Genomic DNA, 23,842 nt, shown 5'->3' with positions numbered 1-23,842 from the left:
TGCCTCCCTGACTGCTTTTTCGATGCATAATGCGTATTTACGAAGTCACCCTCAAATGTGGGCAACAGAGGAAGGTCCACAGATCACTGGCCGCTCATTTTGCTGCGCTTAAATCTGAATATAAAAGGTTCGCCAAGCCGAGAAAGCCCCTCACATGCTCCTTACGAAGCAATCCCGCGACCGCCATTCCCCAAAATGGCGTCGCATGCTCGTTTTGTTTTTCTTCCGGTAGATGGCGGCACTTTTGCATAAGATCTATAGAGCCCCAAGTACCTAAAACAGAAAGGTAGTATGTTGTCCCCACTTCATCGATTAGCTGAAATCAAACAAAAAAACAATGAGTCTTGCAGAACACCCTTCTAATCTGCGCTCGGTTACGGTCGGCTTCCCTCTATACTGCAGCATTGACGCTCGGAAACCGCTGTGTGGCTCGGTTTGTTCCTTATCAGACCTGGGCGCGCAGTATTAGGGGCGAAGCAGCTGAAGACCTCGCTTTGTCCGGGGCTTGGCGTCCGTGTACACAGTGTTGCACATGTGCAAGGAGAGTTGGATTGGATTGGATTGAAATCACTTGGATTGAATTGAAATAAATGGAATTGTATCGGTTTGGATCGGAATAGTATACACTGTACACACACGTTGTCACTCATTTACATGCGTGAGTGGGCAATGCCACGGGTGATTTACGGTAAGAACGATCCCCAGTGCTTCGCCCATTCGTCATGATTCACTTCGTAGGTATGCATAAATTTTTTTATTGTGGTTAATAATAATCGTTTCGTAAGACTGTGCAAAACTTGTCAAAGAAGAGGCCCATTGAGGCAGTGTCCCTCGTGCCACTCACCAGCCTTCACATCGGAAAACCGTCTGCACTATGACACTGATCTACAGCGTTTCCAGTGGTAGTTTCGTATGCGCAGTCGAAACGTTTACTGGATCCTTCAGAGGTCAAACTGTTTTCCAATCATTCTTACTGCTATCAAAGAGATACACTGAATTTCACACGCCTACAGCTTCTTGTGCAAGCTTAAAAACTCCGTTATTGGTGTTTGATTCTAATGACCTTGGTACACACTAAACTTTTTTACACCCTTTTAGCCAATAAGGGTGCAGCATAAGTGGAAAAATGGTGTTGGGAGGACTTTACACCTTTTTTCTTGGATCTAAACACCCTTTTCTTAGCTCTACACACTTTTTGTGTGAAAAAAGGTGTTGATCAGCTTCAACGCCCTTGGTTTTTCTTTGGGTGGTGAAAGGGTGTAGAAAAGGTGTTCAGCTGTTCATTATATAAGGCCATGCTTGGATGCATAGTAGCATTGTAAGGAAGAAGACATCCCCTCATATACCCCTCTACTCCCAAGAAAATTTCAAACGCAAAACAATAATTGCTCGTATGCAATGATCGCTCGTTTTCCTATGCGGTGAACCTCATTCCCCAAGTTTAGCTATGACACGTGAAACACCAATTTGAACCTTCAAAATTAAAAAAATAATTTTTGTGTGGCGAAAAGGGTGTTCAGTGACTGTAACACACTTGGCTATCTGTAGGTTGTTGAAATGGTGTGAAATAGATGTTCAGTTCCAAAACAAAGAACAGCAGAGCTGGGGCTTGACCTAGTTTCTTCTGGTGTTGCTAAGTTTTGTTATGCTTGCTAAGCTCTGCAATGTTCTTGCTAGGCTACGATCACCACTGAGGGGTGAGGCCAAGTTTAACCGGATTTTACAAGCCTGTTCCAGTGTGTCCGCCCACTCCCAGGGAATCCGAGGGGGAAATAAGCTAGGTCCGCCCCCAGCTATACTGTTTCTCCAGCCTTGCACCACTATTGCATGCTCCACCAATTTTTATGCTTTGTAGAACCCAAAAAAGGTTAGTACCCTTGAAATGGTATAGTGAGAGGTGGGCATACGGATACGCCCCTTGTGCTCACCCTCTAACAAATTTGAAAGCTGACTTCACTGTTATAATACCATATATTCGGTGGTGCACCCTTTACAGGAGCCGCGTTCTTTTTCTTTGTATTTTTTTGCTAACGCCACCAAAACTAGTGGGAGCCTAAAGAGCTTCACTGGTAATAAATTATGCCAATTCATAGTGCTTTGACAATCGTGAGGTACAAAACACCCCCCGCTTGGAGAAAATGTTCAGTCCACCCATGTAACAGGTACAAAAGGCCTCCAAAGTTGGACGTCTCTTCACCTTTTTCTTAGTTGGCAGTCTTTTCTTACACCCTTTTTCATACACCCTTTTTCTTAGTTTCGAACACCCGAATTAGTAGCTTTAGAGCCTTCTGTATAAAAGAGTGTTGACATAATTAACACACTTTTTGAGGGTGTTGAGGTGGCGGGGAAGATTTTTTGGTATTGAATAAAATTCTATAAGTTATGGAACACAAAACTACCTCATGATTAAAAAGTTTTTGCAAATCCGTTTGTTTATCTGTACATTCTCATAGTAAAATCCATTCTTGCAAAATTAGCGCTAAAAATGCGTTTTCTGCGACAAGCCCACTCACTCAATCGGGTCTTTTTTCTGCTCGATATAAAAGCAAGAACAGCATATCTAGTACTAAGTAAGTAGGCACTCCCTGTACAGCTTGCATCCCGTTGGTTTTCTTGCTCAATTCGTTTGTGTTCCAACTGTAACTTGTGCGTATTGACTGTTTGCGTTTAACGCTGCGCGCATCACCGATTCACATGGCCACTGCATATGCCATCACCTTAAAAAAATGTGATGCTCAACACGCGTTTTTAAGGGTGTTGTGCATCGGTGCATTTGGTACATCGGTACATTGTGCATTTGGTCGGTGTCTCCGTTTCTACTCCAACATGTTTCCCGACCAGACGGGTTTCCGTCAAACCCTCGACTTCATCCACAACACCCTTTAAGGGTGTTAAGATCAGCACCCCTTTTTCATGCATACACCCTTTATTTGTCAAAACACCTTTTAGGGGGTAAGCCATGACCCTTTTCGGAAAAAGGTGTAAAAATGTTTAGTGTGTATGTGGCACAAGCGGGCTGCAATGAGTTGTAACTGTGGTGTCGTAAAGTAGCTTGCGGGTCGTATGCCTATACACTGTGTTCCTTATTATATACCTTATCTGGGTGGATTTTTTGTTAAAAGCGGTATGAGTATGATTGTTCTAGCAAAACAATTTCTCGAATGAACGAAATCTCGGTTTTGTTTTCGAGACTGCTTTAGGAGACGGGAAACATAAACAGGGCAATTTATTGCGCTGCTATTGTGGGCCAACTCATCGAGCGTTTGAGTGCGAAAAATGGTGCACCGTTTTTTCTCTCCACTAGTGCCTCTCCGCCCATGTTGAGAGATCAGAAGCCTATAGTCACCCTTCTAGCCAAGTGTTCTCCTGCAACTGTGTATAGATGTGCGACTGCGGGATGTGTAGATTTCTCGTGCAACCCGCTCTGTGGGGTTTTCTTGGAGAAATTTCACTGTAACCTCTCTTGTGCAGGCACAAGATGTACGAGCATCGATTGCCAGGAAACGGGTGAAACGCTCTACTTGAACCGCCGTTGTGAATACGAACAGGAGTGCCAGTAAGTATGAGACATTCATCACTTCTGTGGCCTGCCGTAGAAAAAAAAATTGGCGCAGCCTGCACTAGTGGTGCAAGGCTGGAAAAGCAGCAGAGCTGGTGGCCCCTCTCCCTTCATCGGATTTATCTGGTGCGCAATCAAGCAGCGTTTGAAACTCAGTTTAGTCTTGTTTTAAGTACGCAGTGGCACAGACGCTGAATTTATAAACTGTACGAATTAAACTGAGAGGACGGCAAGGTATAAAGTTTGTGCAAGCAGGTTATTCGACTTTTGAGGAAGATAAGAAGTGGAATACGATCCAGAGATCAGAGAAAACGGGATAAGATACATGAGATAAGACTTATTGTCAATGACTATCTATGTTTTAACTTACCACGCTAGCTGGAATATGTCTTTTATACCACACTATTATAAACACGAGGCGACTGGTAGTTTTGGCCCGACCATATACTTTCCTAGAACGTGTGACGTGACAGATGCATTGAACATAATAAATTTGCAAAAACTCATTTATTCCGATTGATAAATCGTTCGCTAATGTGCGAACAGTGCATCTATGACCCCTGTATTGCCCCACTCTTGGTAGCAGTACGCCTGTCTGCCTTTGTAGGCGATAAAATATGCCGGGGGGGGGGCGGTGGGGGGGTTCAGGTACGAGATGACAATCTCCACCGTGTTCTGACCTTGGTTGGTTTATCACTTACGTATGCAGCGGAAAAGCAGTAGTCTTTACAAACGCCAGCTTTAATGGTTTTGAACAGCTGTGAGGTTTCCGTGGGGCTACCGCTGTCACTGTAAATAAAAAAAGAGAAAACAGTATTGGCATTAACAAAGAGCACAACTTATTGTCTGGGCCATGCTATTTGAATGTCCTCGGTCCCGCATCACCCCCCCCAGTTTCAGTTTAAAATATGCACCAATTAAAAGGCAATTTACAGAACGGAGGCTTCCAGAATACTACAAACATGTCCAACTATGGTCATTACGTGTGTGTGCGCGCGCGCGCGTGTGTGTGTGTGGGGGGGAGGAGGGGTCGACGAAGGAAGGTATCAAAATATCAATACCAGAGAATACCAGAAAAAATATCAAAAAGTATAGTCCGGTGCACGTCTCAAAAAACAGAAATGACTAACGTTTCAACTGGCGGACCAGTCGAAACGTTAGTAAACCTTTTTTTTTGTGCTCATACCGCTAAAGTTTTAATATCATTTTCCACGTGAAATGTCAATGTTACCAACTCAATAATTATACGAATCACCTTCACAACACCTAAAAGCGCACCACAAAACGTTGCTATGCTTTGACGGCACGTATTCTTTTCGAAGGCTGTAAAAATATTTTAGCTGATGAATGCATGTCACGCACGTCACGGTTGCTGTCGAGGTTTTATTGTTGCGTGTGCTTTTTTGTTTTTTCCAGTGTGCATTGCAAGTCTGCGTGCTTGACGGACTCTCGCACTCGTGTCTATGGAACCGGGGATTACTTCATTGTAAATATGCATCTACTTACACGTTGTTTAATTTTGCCTTGTTAATGCGACATGTGTCTGAATGTTTGTTCCTAACAAAACAGCAGCACCCCAAGCGGAATGCCTAGAACCATGAGCAAATATTTGTGGACGGCCGGATTGCCAGTTCTTGTAAATTGCCCTTAAACACAGTCTAATTTATGCGAGTGAGAGGTATTTATGTCTTTGTCTACAAAAAATGTTTCACAAAGGCACCTTCTAAACGATAATAAGGGCGAGATTTCCCGTTTTAGCAACGCCAGTAACTCGCAAGTTTTTTCAAGTGACTGTACTACACAAAACAGCAATTCATCTGCTCATCATTTGCCACGCGTTCCTAACGTCCTTTCTCGGGTGCTATTCGAGAAGGCCCATGATTGAGCAGAATTCGGGAAACACGAGCTGTAGCGACGCCCACGTAACTTGATGATAATATTTCGAGGCGGAGTTCAAGCACTTTAAAAATGCAATTCACGCTATTTGCTGATCATAGGGACCCGAACGTGGGACAGGTGGCGCTGCTGGCGCCGTTCAACAGCGCCACCCGAGGAAGAAAATTGCAAAAATGGTCTGGACATGCCCTCGCGTCTGAATGTCGAGCACGCGTGTTTCCGTGTTGTTTAAAAGTGCCACCGCTCGTTACACTGAAAATGTTAGCCGAGTCCCGCCTGCTGCTCTCTGAGAAGTACTCCCGCAGCAAAAACATCCAAAAAAAGAAATCGAAGAGAATGAAAATGAGAATGTGACAGACATTGTTTGCAAATTGGGAGCACTCGTTGACGTGCCCGTGACGCCAGAGGATATTGAATCCTGTTATCGGGTTCCCTCCAAAGTGAAACCCAATACTATTGGGGTACAGTTTGCAAGACGTCCAAAGAGGGATGACCTCATCGAGAAGTCACGAAAAATACGATTAAGCAATAAAGACTTTGGGAAATCTTCAAGCTTACCAGTATTCATAAATGATCACCTTTGTCTCATCCTCAAACAACTTCTCGGAATGACTCTAGCTGAGAAGAAGGCAACTGGCTGGAAATACATATGTACCCGCGGCGGAAAAATACATGCAAAGAAATCGGACAACTCTGCTATACTAACTATACATCATGAGCATGACCTTGAAAAAACACTTTAGTAACCGGCGAACGCTTGTAATGACTTTGCTACTACATCGCAACCTTACGTCACAGAACAAAAAATACGTGGTTGGTTTCGTTTAACACAGTACTCTGGTTTTGCGTTTCTTTGCGGTATTTTTCGAATAGAACCTGCCCCTTTGTCCGTGGGAAATGATAATCTGCCTCGTGATTCAAAATTGTCCCCCATCGCAAATAGTGACTGGCATGGTAAAAGCCTTTTTGTTTTTATATTAACGAGTTTTAGAACTGTCGCGGCTGAAGATGCACGCCTGATAACATTTATAAGCATGAAAATGTGCCTAGCGCCACTGAAAATAACTGGTCACATGCCCATATGCGCGCATAGTATGAACATGCCTCGTTACATGTTTTTTTTATTTCTTGTTCCTTATGTTCCCCTGTCATCAAGAACTAAAATATATACTATATTTGAAGCGTTACATCACGAATCAGCCTATGCCGCATCTGAGCTGCGTCCACGTTAACTTACAGTCTGGTAGAAATAAATGCAATATTATTGAAAGCTTTTTTCATGAGGTAGATATGATCTTTGATGTCGCAATGTTCGCTGAAACATCGTTCGAATATACCAGTGACGTTTTCAACATTCCTCAGTACAAATATTACTACATTAACAGGGTTGGTAAACGAGGAGGTGGTGTGTGTATGATGATATCCAATGAAATTCAATGTGAACTGTTGCCTGACTATTCCTCTGTTACACCTGATTATGAAATAGTTACTGTAAAATCTGGTTCGAATATTTTCTCTACCTGTTACCGTCCGCCAGGTGGCGATGATTCTAAATTAATTTTCTTTTTAGACTCTTTTCTTCAGTTTGCTAACTCTCACAATTTCCACGTAATTTTAGGTGGTGATCTCAACATGAACCTCCTAAGCGAGAATAATCTACAGAATGAGCTTGTGACCATTCTAAACCTTCATTTCTGCCATAAGGCAATAGCCTCGCTCACTAGAATTACTGAAATTTTCGAGACACTTCTCGATATTTTTACTACAAATTTTGATGTCCGTAGTGTGATAGGCGGTGTAATTGCATACGCGATTAGTGATCACTTGCCGATTTTTATATCAATTCAACAAACTGTTAAGGCAAATCAAAATTTGTACCATTCAACATACCGACGTAGCAACCTTCATTCCTTATCTTTGTTTCGACAACGTGAAGCAGATATAACTTGGAACGATGCTTTCCGCGAACAAAACCCTGAAGTAGCTTATGACATCTTTATGACGAAATTAACCGACGTTTACTATGCTTCTTTCCCACGTAAAACGTATACTCCATCTAAGGAAGCACGAAAGCCCTGGGTGACTCATGAAATTCTAAAGTTTATCAGGAAAAAGAACAAACTCTAAAACATATTTATCAAAAACAGGTGCCCTGATGCATTAGAGATATTCAAAAAATATAGAAATTATGTTACAAGTGAACTTCGTACTGCTAAAAACTGATACTACACAAAACTTTTCAGCTCATCAACAGGGCGTTCAGATGACATTTGAAGAGACCTGAATACTTACTAATCCGCGCACCATAACCTATCAACAAAATTACCAAGGATGGCAGTGAATTATCTGGAGTAGATTTGGCTAATGCTTTCAATGATCACTTTCTCTCAGTAGCCCTTACATCCACTAAGACTGACAGCCGTTTATCTTTCATGAAACCCTACAATGAACACACAGTGTTTTTGGAGCCAAGCGTTGAAAAAGAAATTATAAGAGTTTTTACAGAATTAAGCAATACCGAATCGGAAGATGCTTTCGGTTTACAAATAAAGCCAGTCAAACATGTAATCGATAAGATTTCGAACTGTTTAGCACACATATATTACGGCTGCTTCTTAACCGGCATATTTCCGCACATGCAACGTGCTAGGGTTGCTGTAACATTCAAAAAAAGCAACCGTAACGAATTCTAGAATTATCGCCCTATATATGTTCTACCTGTCTTTTCAAAAGGCTTAGAAAAAATACTTAAGCGTTTAATCGCTTTTTCAGATCGCTACTCGATCTTAACTCCGGCACATTATGATTTTAGGAAAAATATGTCGACAGAATCAGCACTCCTCGCGCAAAAAGAGTACATACTCGAAAATTTTGAGAACAAAAACATGGCCCCGGGCATTTTTCTCGATTTTAGCAAAGCTTTCGATCTGATAAACCACCGTATTCTTATTCTTAAACTCAAACACTATGGCTTCCATGGTAATATCCTCTCCCAAATGTCTTCCTATTTACAGCACCGTTCCCAGGTCGTAGATATTGACCGCAATCACTCCCTAACAAAACAGGTAATTCCGGGTGTTCCACAGGGGAGCATCCTTGGCGCTTTTCTTTTTATTTTGTATATAAATGAAATAGCAAACATTGATGAGTCTGTTAAATATATCATATATGCCGACGACACGAGTTTGTTCTTCACTGGTAAATCCGGAATTACCCTAAGTGAGCATACTAACAAAACCCTGTTCCTCATTAATAATTGAGCCTTTAGGAATGATCTCAGGATCAACACAGACAAAACAAAGGCAATTCGATATCGCCCTCGACATAAAAATTTCACATTGCTTCCCATCCATAAAGATAGTACTGAAATTAAAATAGTAGCGCATTGCAAAACTTTAGGTGTATACTTTTCAGAGCATATGTCCTGGGATAAACATATTAGTTACCTAAGCGGGAAATTATTTGTTGTGACTGGCTGTATGCGGAAACAGTACTTTTATTTTCCCATATCTGTTAATATCATTTTGTACAATGGTCTCTTTTCATCTCTATTGAATTATGGCGTAATAGTGTGGGGCACTACCACTCTTCAAAACATAGAAAAACTACTCCTTATGCAGAAACGAGTAATCCGAATTGTAAATAAAGTACCTCGGCTATCCCATACAAGTAGTGTGTTTCATGACCTTAAAATTATCAATGTAAAAATCGTATACCAATTACTGTTATCTCGGAACTTTACATCAGAAACAATCCGAAACATTGGCACAATGGCCGAACATTGCGAAACTACGAAGAAACGTCATTTCTTATCCAACCCGCAGTCCTGAGCACTGGCAAGTTGACACGAGCCGCACAAATTATGGAAAGCAAATGCTGAAATTTTGCCTCCCTTCAAAGCTCAACCGATTTCATTGCGAACATGGAACTGATATAGTTACACTCTCTTTTAAAGATCTGCGTAATGCGTTTTTGTAGTGGTCTCATAGACCTCCTGTATATTTTGTTTTTTTTTTCATTGTATTCTGTTTCTCCTTTGTTATCAATGAGATTTATATGTTGCTGTAATGCCGGATTAACTATTATTTTTAGCGTCACACATTATGGAATGCTTTACTGACCTCCTGGTGCAAACAAAAATCCTTACTGTGATCTAGTAACTACACTACGGTCTCTGTTCTTTGTTATCGTTTTTTTTTGTTTTACTAAAGTGGCGCTTTGCTTCTCTACGCGAAAAACATGTAATTGCTTTGTTGCCAATATATGTACACGGCCTCCTGTTACTCTCCACTGTGTGCCATGCCATATAGGGGGCACGGACCTTTGTCAAGCCTTTGTATGGATTTTTGACTGTGCCTCCAAACATCCTTGATGTTGAAATAAACTGAACTGAATTGAATTCAATTGAATTATGTGAAAGGTTTAAAAGAACTAGAAAGTCATCTACGTATCTAAATTTTTTTACTACCCTGTCGTCATTAGGACATTGCTTCAGCAAACGGTGAAACTTGGCTAAGATTATGTGACACAAAACAGAAGCGCTGAGGAGCCGATGCACACCCCCTTCATCTGGACATATCGAATTTCACAAACGTGGCGGAGAGATAAAATGACAGCAATTCAAGGAAAGCATCACTGTTCAAGCCGCATTGGTTCTGGAAGCCAACGGTGCCAGACTTCTCTATGAGTTCATGAACGGTAGAACACAGCTCATTTTGAGGTACTGAATAATAAAGGTCCTCTATGTCAACCGAAAAACCTGCGTTCACATGTGGCAGCCCTTTCATCAAAGCTTCGGTAACATGCGCGGAGCTCTGGACGGCAAGCGGGTCCTCAGGCCCAAGAACACGAAGTTTTTGCTGTAGAAATTTTCCCAACAGTTTCTGCAAGCTCCCGTTTTCTGTGACGATGGAACGCAGGGGGCAATTAACCTTATGAATTTTTGCCGAAAAACACACGCAGCTGATCCTCTTTTCTTGCCTTTACGGACTTTTCTAGGGCCTTAAGTTTCACCTACTTTAGTAGCTTCATGGCAGCCGTTTTTACTTTCCTTGGTTTCAGAGAAGTGGGCTTGAAGTCCTTGTTCATAGCGTCTCTGGCCTTCTCGCTGAATGTCCCCTTCGGTGAAACGACCAAGCCACCTTCTTTGTCGTACTGCAGCAGACTCAAGTTGTGATCTCGGGAGTAGGTCACAACTGGAGGAAGGTCCGTCACGTTGCGGTCAGGATGTGGGCGTTAAGCACTCTTGAGGACATCGACACCTTCGAACACACACCATCCTCTCTCTTCAGCAGGAACTTTTTCCGCAACATTTCGGATAGTGGCCAGCAACTCGTGTTTTTGACGTGAGGTTCCAGACTAAATTTTGGGCCTTTCTTTAGCAGGTCGTCAATGGGCTTCGTGACAGAAACACCATGTAGGTACGTCACAGAGCCCCTTGCCGAAAAGTTTTTTCGTTTGTTGGGAAGACTCCTTTGGAGTTGACACCAGTAGCACTCCGTTAACGTACCAGCTAGGCGGCTATGCTCACGAAACCGCTGGGAAGCAGACCAAACATTCACATCGTTGCCACAAAGCAACCGTAACCACTCGTAAAGAAGTCTAACCTGGCGCCCATATTCTGACTTCAAAATTCGGCACACCCGTATCCAGTGGCCAGGGGAAGGTGCCACCAAACCAAACAAGGCGACCACCTCCTGTGGCGGGCTGTTCAACTTTAAGCAAAAGCCGAGAAACCGTACACGGCACTGAGTCAAAGCGATGACACTCACACAAGTCAAAAGTTGCTTGCAGGAGGTTGTACACGAAGAAAGATGCCCAGTGTAGGGGAAACGTGATGAAGCAACGCGGAAAACTGGGCCAGCTGGGCCTGCATCAGCGTTGCATCTTTGAGCCTTTCTGACAAGGAATTTTCTTTTTTTGGCGGGTAATCTGTGATATTTTCTTGTTTGCGTGTTGTTCGATTTTATGCATCGTCGCGAACTTTATCTTTAGTCATGTACGAAGCGATAAGTATCACTTGTTGAGTTCTGCCCATGCGCAGCTTGTGTTTGGGGTAGGTTCTTGTTTTCTTCATAAAATTCAGTTGTTAGTCCAGCATAGTCCTGTCTGTTTCTTTACTTGTGTCTCCGTCTTCTTGGCTGGATTTTACAGGCACGGATGGCAGAAGACTACTGTCTTTCGATGACATTTGCAGGAAAGGACCGAGATATAGGGCCTCTTTATTATTTGAGTTCAAAATTCAAATTATGGGAGTTTAACGCGACGCGGCTGTGCACCTGGCCCACGAGGGCTCTGGATTACTTTTTAATACCTGGGCATGTTTACGCGCGGCGAAATCTCGACATACGATCGCCTTTTTTTCTTCTCCATATGAAAAGCAGAGATCACGAACAGGGTCAAACCCGCGTCCTCGGGCTCAGCAGCATAACTGAGCCACTGCAGCGGGTAGTATTTTCAGTTACTGCTGTAAGACTGACAGGGGATGTAAAACGGCTTCCGAAGTGCGCTGGTTAGCCATGTGTATATTTGTTTACTACCATAAAAACGTAAAGCACCATAGATATATCTACCATCCTGGTACAATATTGTGTTGGTGCTGCTACGTACGTTGCTCCAATTCGCATATCAGCCACAAGTAACGAAGAAGCAATAAAGAAGCAAAACAAATGAATATGTTTATTTATCTAAGACAAAACCGTTATTTCGAATGGGAAGGAGATGCCACCAGAGTAGAGTTGTAATTTTCCATAAAATAGTGAAGGGCGTGAAAATTTTTTTTATGTTTTTTTTAGAAAAATATCGAAAATATAAAAAACAAGATAACAAACAATTAAAAACTCGACGTGCTTTTCGAACCCTGCTGATGAGCTTTTCAAAACATTTGTTGCTGGACTTCCTTTATAGTTTTCTTGATGCTGAATCAAGAACAGGTGTTCATTTCTTGTGAAAATACACCCAAACAGCCTTTGTTCGCGAAAGCAAACGACCCTGCCCATTGTGCGGTCAGAGCACTGGCTGCCTTTCGCGATCAGGCCCCGGTAGATAACGTCCTATTCAGAAGCCCCGCAGCTGCGTCGACAACTCAGCCTGCAGAGCTCATCCTCTTATCATTCAGAAACGAGTCAGAAAGTCCCAAGAAAAATTGAAGATGCACAAAATATTTACTTAGAATACGGGAGCTTGAACGAAGCACAAACTGAAAAACTCTGTTCGCGGCGAGCTTAAAAAAGGAGTTTCCCCTGAACGACTCATGGCCGACTTTGGATTTTGTGATACAGGGAATGGGATTGTCGCTTTCACTACCAGTGCGAACACACATTCCTAGCACAATCTGCCCTTTCTCGCAAGTGCAACTTTCTTTTTACATTTGGGAGGGCGATAACAAGCTCTAGGGCATCACTTTGACTTTTAACCCAATCTATGACTCACGTAACTATATCATGATTATAAGCAGAAAGAAATATTTATTTTTGTCTCACGTTATTCCCCTCATCGAGTCATTTAATCTGATACCACACAAGCCGTAGCGGCATCACTTTGATTTTTACCAAATCCATGACTCACGTGACTAGCTCGTGACTATAACCGAGATGCAGTTTCTAATTTTGTCCCCTGTGATTGTCCTCGTCAAGACCTTTAATTTGATACCTCACAAACCGAGTGGCATCAATTTGACTTTTAACCCAATCTATGACTCACGTGACTATCTCATGCCTATAGCCACGAGGCAATATTTAATTTGATCTGCGTGATTCCCCGAATCGACTCCTTTAGTTTGATACCTCACAAGCCCTATACGCATCAGTTTGACTTTTAACCCAATCTATGACTCCGTGACTCTGTCATGACTATAACCAGGAAGCAATTTTTAATTCCTCCTACGTGATTCCCCTCATCAAGTCCTTTAATTTGATACCTCACAAGCCCTAGTGACATAACTTTGAATTTTACCCAATCTATGAATCACGTGAATATGTCATGATTATAACCAGGAAGCAATTTTTAATGTTTCCGTCATGATTCCCCTCATCGAGACCTTTAATTTGATACCTCACAACCCTAGTGACGTCACTTTGACGTTTAACCCAATCTATAACTCACGTGAATATCTCATGATTATATCCAGGAAGCGATTTTTAATTTGTCCCCCATGATTCCCCTCATCGAGACCTTTAATTTGAATACCTCACAAGCCCTACTGGCATCAGTTTCACTGTTACCCAATCTATGACACACATGGTTATCTCATGACTATTTTAGCAAGCAATTTTTAATTTGTCCCACGTGATTCCCCTGATCGAGACCTTTAATTTGATACCTCACAAGCTCTAGTGGCATCACTTTGACTTTTAACCCAAGCTATGACTCACATGACTTTCTCATGATTATAACCACGAAGCGATTTTTATTTTGTCCCCCATGATTCCCCTCATCAAAACCTTTAATTTGATAGCTCACAAGCCCTACTGGCATCACTTTCACTGCTAACCCAATCTATGACTCACGAGGTTATCTCCTCAAGACCATCACCAGGAAGCAATTTTTAATTTCTCCCACGTGATTCCCCTCATCGAGACCTTTAATTTGATACCTCACAAGCCGTAGTGACATCACTTTGACTTTGAATCCAATCTGACTAATCAATAACTAACTAATTAACTTAAATTAGGTAATTAACGTTCGGGCCCTACTGCCTCGGGAAAAACTGGCGGGATGCAGAGACAGCGCTCGCGCGCAAAAAAACAAAAGTCAAAATGCCACTGCTGTGGTCATCTCGCCCACAGCAGTGGCACGTTCTTTTTTTTTTTCGTCCACAACTACCGTTTTCCGCCACTACGGCAAAGAAAATGGCGCTAGTGTAGCACAGCAAACTCTAGTTTCCGGTCCCTATTAAGGTGACATAACCGGTGCAGGGCAGCCAGTTCCAAGGAGGCGAGACTAGGGCGGGACGCTTTTTCACTGCGTTCTCTCGCTCCACTGATGCACTGGTGACTACTGGGGGCAAGCAAATCCTACTACATTACTTTATTGTGCCTCTATTTTAGTATTTATTTGACTTAAAAGTTCATTAATTTTGTTATTCTTGACGTTCTTATGAGGTGTTTGTTTGAAATTGGCCGTCCCAAGAAGCAGTTTCTGCGCATTCCTGCTGCAGCCAATGCAATCACGTGACTAAGGCCGACTGGTAAAAAAAGAAAGCGGGTGATGGAAATGCGCCGCATTCAAAGTAATTGCTGCTCGGCGTTATCCAAACACTCTGTCCGCTTTCAGATACGAAATTAACTATGGGCACTTAGGTCTGCTTAAGTGATTTGAGGGTGAAAGCTTGGCGATGCTTAATAAAAACTGATACATTGTACTTGCGGTACTTATTACAACGCATAATTGTACTTGGGGTAATTCTTGAATGATATATTGCACTTACGTATATTTCCTCGCTGTTTTTTCTTCGGCTTTCGGCATGAGTTTTGAAATTACTTCGACCGGCTTATTTTCTGCTATACCGTGATTGCGTAGATTTCTTGTCGTAGTGAGCCTTATTTCGTAGTGAACTCGTCAGTAAGAACACTGGCACACACACAGCCTCCCTATATTCGGGGTTTTGCGTGACTGGTGTGCAGCTGTCCTTCTTGTGTGCCATCACGTTCACGTGTCCCGCAGCACGCACTATTGTACAGATTTTACTTTTCAAATTCACAGTTTTGTGAATTTTCAAAAACCGAGCCCGCTTGCTCCTCAAAGCTACCAATAGCGGGAGGAGGAAAGAACTTTTATTGTCAAATGGAGTGCGTTAAGCGCTCACTGGGGTGGCTCCCTCTTCACGGGTTCCATATGGTTCGAGGGCCGCCTGGCCTTCATGGATCAGTTGAAGTTGGTCTTCCAGGGCGATGCTGGATAGAAAGATCTCCCATCGCTGGCCAGGGGTGAGGAGAGTAGAGGGATTACTTAGGGGTGTAGAAGGGTGGTGGTCTTTGGAGAAACTGCACTCTCCTATGACGTGCTGGAGGGTGCCTAGTGCATTGCATTGAGGGCAATTTGTTGTACATTTTATTAAGGAGGAAGGGGTGGGGAAAGGAGCCCGCCTGGATTTAACTGTATATCGCTTGTTCTGCTCTAGTCGAGGAGTGGTGAGGTGTGGGAATGTCTTGCTACCGTCCCTGTAATACTTCACTATATCTGTGTAGCTGGTAATCAGTTGCCACCCCCTTCCCTCCTCCCCGGTGGCCCGGGAGTTCAGCGCTCGGGCCTGTTGATGAGCATATTCGTTGCCCTAAATTGACGACTGGCCGGGACCCAAAATAATTCGATTTTTTGTTTAGGAGGCATAGCCTTCTCGAGGTGTTTTTGTGCCGCAAGGGAGACCCAGCCAGATCTGTAGTTCTTGTATGCAGCTTGTTAGTCCGGGCAAGTCACCCAATTGGGCACGTGCTACTAAGAACGAAATAGTAACAACCACAGCTTTTAAAATTTGTTTCGTTTATTTCACTGTGCTCTTCACAGCTCTTGTTCGGCGAAGCTCTGTACAGTCGTTGGCTTCTTTCATGGACTCTATGTCTTCACCCTGATTCTGGCGTCACGCTGTTTCGGTCTCAACTCTTCCCTTCACAAGCTTTGCATGCTCGCTTCCTGGCAGACGACAATAACGCCACAAAACTCGTTGAAATGCTTAAATATCGCCTCCAATACTAGACTCACATTGTTGATTACATACTACCCTGCGAGTAAAGTTTTCGCAAGAATTGTGTGACACGCACTGCCTCAAGAGAAACCGTCTACCGCGCTGGCGAGAAATGAAGCGCACAGACATGCAACGCTATATTGGAAAGTTTTGCGAGCAGACGATTACTAACGCACGGCAACTCAATGGAAACCTCCTTTCCGTCGAGTGGTCGCGACCCAAGCGCACGCTCCGCTGTAGACAGATAAACGCATTGTAGAACCTGTGGAAGCCATGTCCAATGAACCACATAAAAAAGGCGAAAAACATGCCTGTAGTAATCCTATTGCACACACACCGGCTGACTATCGACTGGGTGCCGGTCGCTGGTGGGGTCGCTACTAACGATTCCGTTGAAAGTGTCCGTCGGGTAAAACCGCAGCGCACACAACACTTGCTCCTCGGCAGTCATGGAGGGAAAGCTCCCTCAAAGTAGTCGCAAAGGGGGTCGGCCGCCAGATGGCTGCACAGCTATTTCATAGTACTTTCGAGAGCCGAAAAAGGGCTTGCAATTCCGGCTCCGCTATAAAAAAACTCTGTCATAATAGATATATGCTTGCTACGGTAACCGTTAACGATGAACCACGCCACAGCACCCGGCAACACTAGCGTCAGAAGTTCAACTCAGCTGTGCGAAATCTATCCCGAGTGTCCTCCGAGTTCTCGTGTGAATCACACACACCCACGGCGTAGCGACTGGAGCCCCATCCAACCATGGCGGCCATGGTGTCCATTTCACCGGTGGGGTAGCGCCAAAGCCACGAAGTCGCTTGCATTTGATGCTTCGCTAACAAAGCTTAGTAGCAAAGGATGAAAAGTCCCCAGGTCACCGTTATTCAAATGCTGCCATAGTCGCAGGAGGGGTGGGGGGATCAGTCCGAACGATAAGAGCGGCCAAGATGACAAGATTTTCCCCGGCCAGCCGTATGCATACACAGCAAAAACACAATCTACGACAGATGACACACCTTCAACGTCTAAAATGCACTCGTAAAATGTTAAAACACTCTCATGACACGTAAAATTGGGGCGATGTTTTATACTACGCCCACCGTCTGCACGTAAACAAAGCCGGTCACGTTTGAGTGTCGAGAGAAGGGCGCGTTCCTTTCGCTACACTGAACTGCTTGGCTAACTTCGTTTGGGCGTGCGCATATTTGCACTGCAGCCGCACACACATTTCAGTTGAAGAACAGGACACGAAGAAAACCGGAGCCGCGCCGCGCCACTTTTACGGGGCGGAGCTTTAAAAGAAGGAAGGGGCAAGGCCGGAGTTTTAAAAGTAATAGCTGGGTTATTAACTTTACGCAACTGAGTAAATATTGCAACTCGATTCCAGATGGCGCTGCACGTGGATGTTCGCAGAAGCCGTGCGTTTTCAACGTGAGTGGCCTCAACTGGGCGCGCTGTTAATGCCAAGCATGCTCCGCGCTACTGCGCCGGGGTCGCTTGAGGTTTATCGGATGCTGTACTATCACCACTTTGTTAACTCGAGCAGCTGGAAACTCGGAAGCGAGCCATCACGGGCCTTCTGGAATAGCGGCCCTGGTTTCCGCACACCCCAATCAGTGGGGCGTGTGATAAGTTCGGTGAAGGCGTAACGGAGCCCTAGTGTCCAAATTAAACAATACGTGTGAAATGACGTTAAGGTTGCAGCAAACTGACGCTCACTTTGTCAAAGGCTCAGCATCAGTGAAGATGCACGTCAGGGGATCTGTACAACCAAGCCATAGGCAGATTTTGACCATCGCACATGGGCATCGTGCACCCGAGGTAGCTGCAATCAACTAATTGAGCCCATTTATAAAACTGCCACCACTTGGCGGAGTACAACACAGTGACATGAAGGTAAGTGCACAGTCCAAGGTTTCACTGCTGGAATTTCCTCCAAAAAATTGCAGAATACAAGTGCCACCTTGAACCCACATGATACTTTCACTATTCTAAGCGCTACAAACCTGACTACTTGAAACATTTGGCGTAACTTTTACCGCGATACTATTAACAGAGACGTCGTATACTTCAGAATCTGAAGTGTATACTCTCCAAATGGCTGTCGGTATTTCTTCCGCAATAGGCAGATTAAACGTGCTGGTGCCGTTTATTGGCATGCATGCTTGCATATACAAACGTACAGAGAGACTGCCAGTCTACCATACATAGACGTGGTCTGAGTAAAGTAATAAAAATCTTTACCCGAGTTACGATTGGTATAGTTCTCCACTTGATGTGTTTATTCACTAATATCCCGAACAACTTACTTACAGGCGATGTTGTGCATACAGATATTAGTGATCAACTTAACTGCTCACCAAAAAGAATAATGCCCTTAATATGTCATGCCAACAAATTATGTGCAGAATATATTACCCCAGCAAATCTAGAAATTACGAAACAGCCTTTCGAAAAAATACATATTGTCACGAAGACAAGGACGATGCAGTTGTCTTGAATGAGAAACACGTTTATTGGAGCGAACTTGTGCTCCCCTAACAACTCAAAAGAATACAGAGGCGGCGAAGCAGCGGTCAACAAACTGATTTGCACAGGCAAGTGTCGTCGAATCGAATGCTCCGGCGTCCGCACTGCAGGCTTTTTATCTTTCGGGGCGCGTGGTTCTCGAAACGTCGATTCGCATCGAGAACATAGTAGATCCAAGAAGATTATTCTGGGCTGTTCACGTTAGATCGAAATGCTCTCCCTATCACAACAGATAACACATGCACCACAGAAAGAAAGAATTGAACACGCGCTTCCCTCGGCGCAGAGATAACACAGACCGGCGCAGCCTGGCGGTAAAAGCAAAACACAAATAAACAAACCCAATGTATGGTTCGCGGCATTGCCCCTCCCCCCCTCTAACAGTGCATTGACCCGATGCTAACATAAGCGACAGTCCGAAAATAAAAAAAATTCCCCCGCATTTCCCCGAGGGGGAGAATGTGAAAGTGCGAATGCACGGTTGTCGGCCCGCTTGCGGCGCTTGCGCTCGGCCCCCGCAGCCCACCGCCTCGCCGCCTTCTCTTCCATCTCTTCCATCGGGTTTGTAGTATCACGTGTACACCACGCAGTTATCAAGCCGCTATAACGCCTCTGAGTCGCCAACGCACGCCGCTGACGACGTAGTTTGAATGCGTTAAAGATATAAGGCGCGTTACTAACACTGATGTCAGCGTCGCGTCCGTGGCTTAGTGGGACTCTGCTTCCGGTAGCGCTAGCGAGCGGACGCAAGATGTCGAGCTCCCCAGTTGGAGCGGTCGTTGCGGCTTCGGGCCGCGGAAACAGGACAACGGAAAACGAAGCACAGGACTACCAGATAATTCTGCCTCAACTGCCATCAGGTAGGTTCGTTTTGAACACAGTATTCTTGCACGCTGACGTCAAAGCGAGGCCTTATCGAGTGGAAGATTTTCGAGACGCGCTCTCACGCTTGGAACTGCTCCCCGACGTGATAGCGTTGGGAGCGTTCCAAATGAATCACGTGTGGGCAGTAACATTCAAGGACGCCGAAAGTGCCAAAAAGTTGGTTGATTTTCGCGACGTAAAAGTAAAAGATCTTCGCTGCATGGTCATCAACCCGAACAACCAGGTGCTGCGAGTGAAAGTGCACTGGGTTCTTTATGGTGTGCCCGACGACATGGTGCGAGCCGCGTTTGCGCCATACGGCGTAGTGACTGACGTCGCAAGAGACCGATGGCGTGTGTCTGGGTGCGGCGACAAGGGCTCGACAACGCGCCTTGTGTCGCTGAAACTCAAGGCAGGCGTCTCCCCCGACGACGTGCCCCACCAGCTCCGAATCGCCGGGGACAACGCACTCGTAGTCGTTCCGGGGCGTCTGCCGCTTTGCCTGCGGTGTCAGCGTTCTGGACACGTTCGACGGGAGTGTCGTGTTTCGCGCTGCACGCGTTGTCGTCGTTTTGGCCACGAGGCCTCACAGTGCGTGCAAACTTACGCCACTGTCGCCGGACCAGTGGGGTGTGACGACCAATCTGAGCACCTTATGGATGAAGCTGAAGCGGAGGAAGTCGCCGCTGGAGGAGGGGCAGACGAGCCAGCGTCGACGCATGAGCTCAAAGACCTGCCGACGTGCAAGTCACCCGCCGTACAAGCTGGCATGGGCCAGGGAAAAGATAATGACCGGCCGGGCCTCAACACAGACGACTTATCACTGGCACCAGTGAACCAAGCTGCCCAAGGAGGAGCTATCCTGGAAACCGACCAAGCGGACGGTGGGAAGGAGTCTGACGATGACACCATCGATATGGACACGAGCAAGGACCTCGCTAGCAGCACCTGCGGAAAGCTGGACGCGAGAGCAACGCCGAAATGACAGAAGGCGACAACGCGGCTTCCGATGAGCCGCCTTGGAAGGCGGTGCTGGGGCGGAATTCCACACAGAAGCCCAAGCGTAGCGTCCCCCCGGACAGGAGAGAGACAGCGTCGACGCCGGCGAAGACGCCGACGTAGTCGCGCGAGTGGTGTGCGCCGGTGGGCGAGTGAGCCAGCGTCGGTCATCCTTGTGTCTGAGACTCCTGGCCCGTAATGCAGTAGTGTATTCTGCGCTGCTTTTGAGTCCACGCCCCGTACCCGTGGTGCTGTCTGTAGTGTATGGGGGGGCAGGACAACGTAAGGATATTGTCGAGGTCGGAACAGGTGCTATAAATTGGTATGGGGCACATGACAGCTTCTATGTCATTTCGACGGCGCATTTGGCTGACTACAGCGGTTCGCTCCTCTTCCTGGCATTAATGAAAGCACCATCCTGTCCACACGCTCATTAATGTGAATGGCAACGAATCTCCTTTCAGCACTTAAGTGGCAACAATCAACGTCAGGGGCCTGTCGTCAAAAAGGAGACAGTACCAGCTTAACCGCCTTTTTCTGGAAGACGATATCGACATAATCGCCGTTCAAGAGACGAAAATTGAAAGTCAGGAGCAAACGGACCGGATGGTGCAAACTTTCAGAGCACGATATAACGTTTGCGTGTCCCACTCGATAGGCGCGTCAGCTGGGTGTGCGCTTTTTCTGCGTAATTCTGTGGGAATGTTTGAAGAAAGTGTCAGTGTTTGCGAACGCGGTCGCTTTATTGTGTGCGATTTTTTGTACTCGGAAATGGCATGGAGAGTGATTTGTGTATATGCGCCAAATAAGGAAGTGGATCGCCGCCTATTTTTTGAAAGTTTGAAAGTGTATTTAAACTGCGATAGGCACGTAATATTTCTTGGCGATTTCAACTGCGTCTGTTCGAGCGCTGATAGAGCAAAAAAACCGCCGACACATGAGTTGAGTGCGATAGTTTTAAATAGCCTAGTGCATGAGTTTGGCCTGGTGGACGTCGCGTGTGTTCTGTCGAACATGAATGCACCACAGTACACACATTTTCAACGTGAAAGTCACGCAAGATTGGACAGAGTTTACGTATCACTGGGTCTTGTGCCTCTGTGCGAGGCCTACAACGTGAAACCGCTGTCCTTCAGCGACCACAGCATGGTGACGTTTACAATCGGTCAGAAGCAAAGAAAAACTCGCTTTAGCTGGGATACTTGGAAATTCAATGTAATACTACTGAATGATGAACCATTCACAACTGGTGTAAAGAGAAGATTAGAGCAGGCAATCGGAACAGAAAGTGGGTCACTTATCACTGTCTGGGAACAGCTAAAAAGTGAAGTTAAGTGCAATAGAAAGATCGTCCGTCATACGTCATCAAGAAAAGGAGGAGGAAACAAAACTACAAAGCCAGTTGCACGTCTTGCTAGGCATTGAGGCTCAACAGCCTGAAACTTTTACAAAAGAAATAAGAGAAGTTAAAAATAAGTTGGAGGTCATTGACATCGAGAAGTACAGGGGTGCCATAGTGCGCGCACGCGCAGAGCGACTCTGGTTGGGCGAAACGCCAACCAAACGTTCCCTGAGTGACGAAAAGGGTTATGCGCAAAAGAATGAGATTAAAGCTATTCGATACAATATAGTGGTTTCTAGGGACCCTGAAGTCGTGGAGCGCGCGTTTTTTGAACATTATAAGGAACTGCTGGGAACTGAAAAGCAAGGCAGTAAAGATTACGAGCTAACTTTCTTGCCGTCAGTGCCAAAGTTAAGGGATGATGACAGAGCAAGCATGGAGGCGCCGATCAGTTTGCAGGAGATAAATAACGCCATCGACGAATTATCCATAGGGAAGTCACCGGCCAGATGGATTGGGAACCGAGTTTTACAAGTTCTTCAAAGAAGATATAGCAGTAATTTTGTACAGGGTCATAACGGAAGCGTACGAATCCAAGAGAACACCGCCTTCGTTCCGGAATAGTCATATTGTGTTAATTTCTAAAACTGATGATCCTGAAAAGCTGTTGGCGGTAGAGTCGTATCGGCCAATCAGCTTAACGAATGTTGATTACAAAATTTTCATGACGGTTTTGGCTAGAAGATTGCAAGGAGTAATAAAAACAATTGTTGGAACCCATCAAACTTGTGGAATTCAGGGACGATCTATTTTTACCAATATTCATGTCGCAAGAAGTGTATTAGAGTGTTGCGACGCTCTAGGGGGCCACGTGGCGATGATCCAAATTGATTTGCAGAAGGCCTTTGACCGTGTTGCGCATAACATTCTTTTCTCAGTGTTAGAACACGTTAACGTAGGATCCGTCATCCTCGAAGGTGTAAAGATGTCGTACACTCAGTGCTCAGCTCGTGTTATTGTAAACAAAAAAGTGGGACGAAGTTTTGATATACTGTCGTCGGTGAAGCAGGGGTGCCCCTTGAGTCCCTTGTTGTTCGCGATTTATCTTGAACCCTTTTGTTTAAAGATTCTTCAAAATGAAAATATACACGGATTCCGTTTGCACTGCAGTGAAGTTAAAATTTTGTCATATGCCGTTGACATCGCTGTTTTTCCTACCACCTATACCACCTATACTTCCTACCACCAGTTTTCTTTTCGAGATAGCCATGGCAAGAAAACGGTTTAGGAGAGGGCATAAGTGATCATTCACGTAGACAGGCGAGTTAGCAATGTTTACAAAGTCTTTGCTGTTCAGCCGCAATTATGGAGCCTTATCAATGAGTGCATCCCTCTTTTGGTGTCGAGCCAACTGCACAACAATGTAGATAGGTTTCGCCTGAGAAGGAACTCAGTGACAGGTCTTAATGTCGTGTGGACTCACTGGAACTCCAGCAAGGGTTCCAAGTGTTTGCAGGAACTCAACGACGTTTTCGTTAGGCTTCTCATCCGTTCCTTTAATCTCGATGTTTTTGTTACGGGAACATTGCTCGGAGTGAAGCAGGCGGTACTCGGTATCAGACAGTAGTTTCGTCAAGGCATCACAATCCGCGCGCGAAGCAGTGTTTTGTTCCGTGAGGGTTTCGTTATATGCCTTAATAGCCTTGTAGAGCTCAAAGGCCTAAGGACTTCTCCTCAAAGACTTTGTTAAAATTCTGAATGCTTCTGGGATCCCCATTCCGTCTAAAAGTTCTCTGGTTTTCGCAAGCAAGCCCCGGCATTATTTATCTCCTGGAGTAGTTCCCTCCTAAGCCCACTTATAACTTGTTGCATGGTGGGCGACATTGATAAATTTTTGTTTCAAGTGCACAAAACCACACGGCCAAAAGTGGACAAATCTTGGAGGCAGTGGCAGCAACTATAAACAAGTTTTGAGATATGC

At 44.9% G+C, this 23,842-nt stretch overlaps 1 protein-coding gene across 2 annotated transcripts in view; it reads left to right on the top strand.

Annotated features, from left to right (window-relative positions):
- Window positions 1-23,842, top strand: part of LOC144162556 (uncharacterized) — a 419,428-nt gene that overhangs the window by 260,033 nt on the left and 135,553 nt on the right. Inside the window, exons 2-3 of one of the 2 annotated variants that reach the window (XM_077693146.1) lie at window positions 3,472-3,556; window positions 4,976-5,045. The exons of the other annotated variant lie outside the window; for it this stretch is intronic. Of the exons in view, the coding sequence (XP_077549272.1) occupies window positions 3,472-3,556; window positions 4,976-5,045 (155 nt within the window). The remainder of the gene's footprint in view (window positions 1-3,471; window positions 3,557-4,975; window positions 5,046-23,842) is intronic. 2 annotated transcript variants of the gene reach the window in all.

This window comes from Haemaphysalis longicornis, unplaced genomic scaffold (assembly GCF_048455015.1).
Source record: "Haemaphysalis longicornis isolate Haplotype H1 unplaced genomic scaffold, Haemaphysalis longicornis Haplotype H1 scaffold_12, whole genome shotgun sequence".
In the NCBI taxonomy this organism is placed as follows: domain Eukaryota; kingdom Metazoa; phylum Arthropoda; class Arachnida; order Ixodida; family Ixodidae; genus Haemaphysalis; species Haemaphysalis longicornis.
This window is presented reverse-complemented; position numbering and strand designations above follow the sequence as displayed.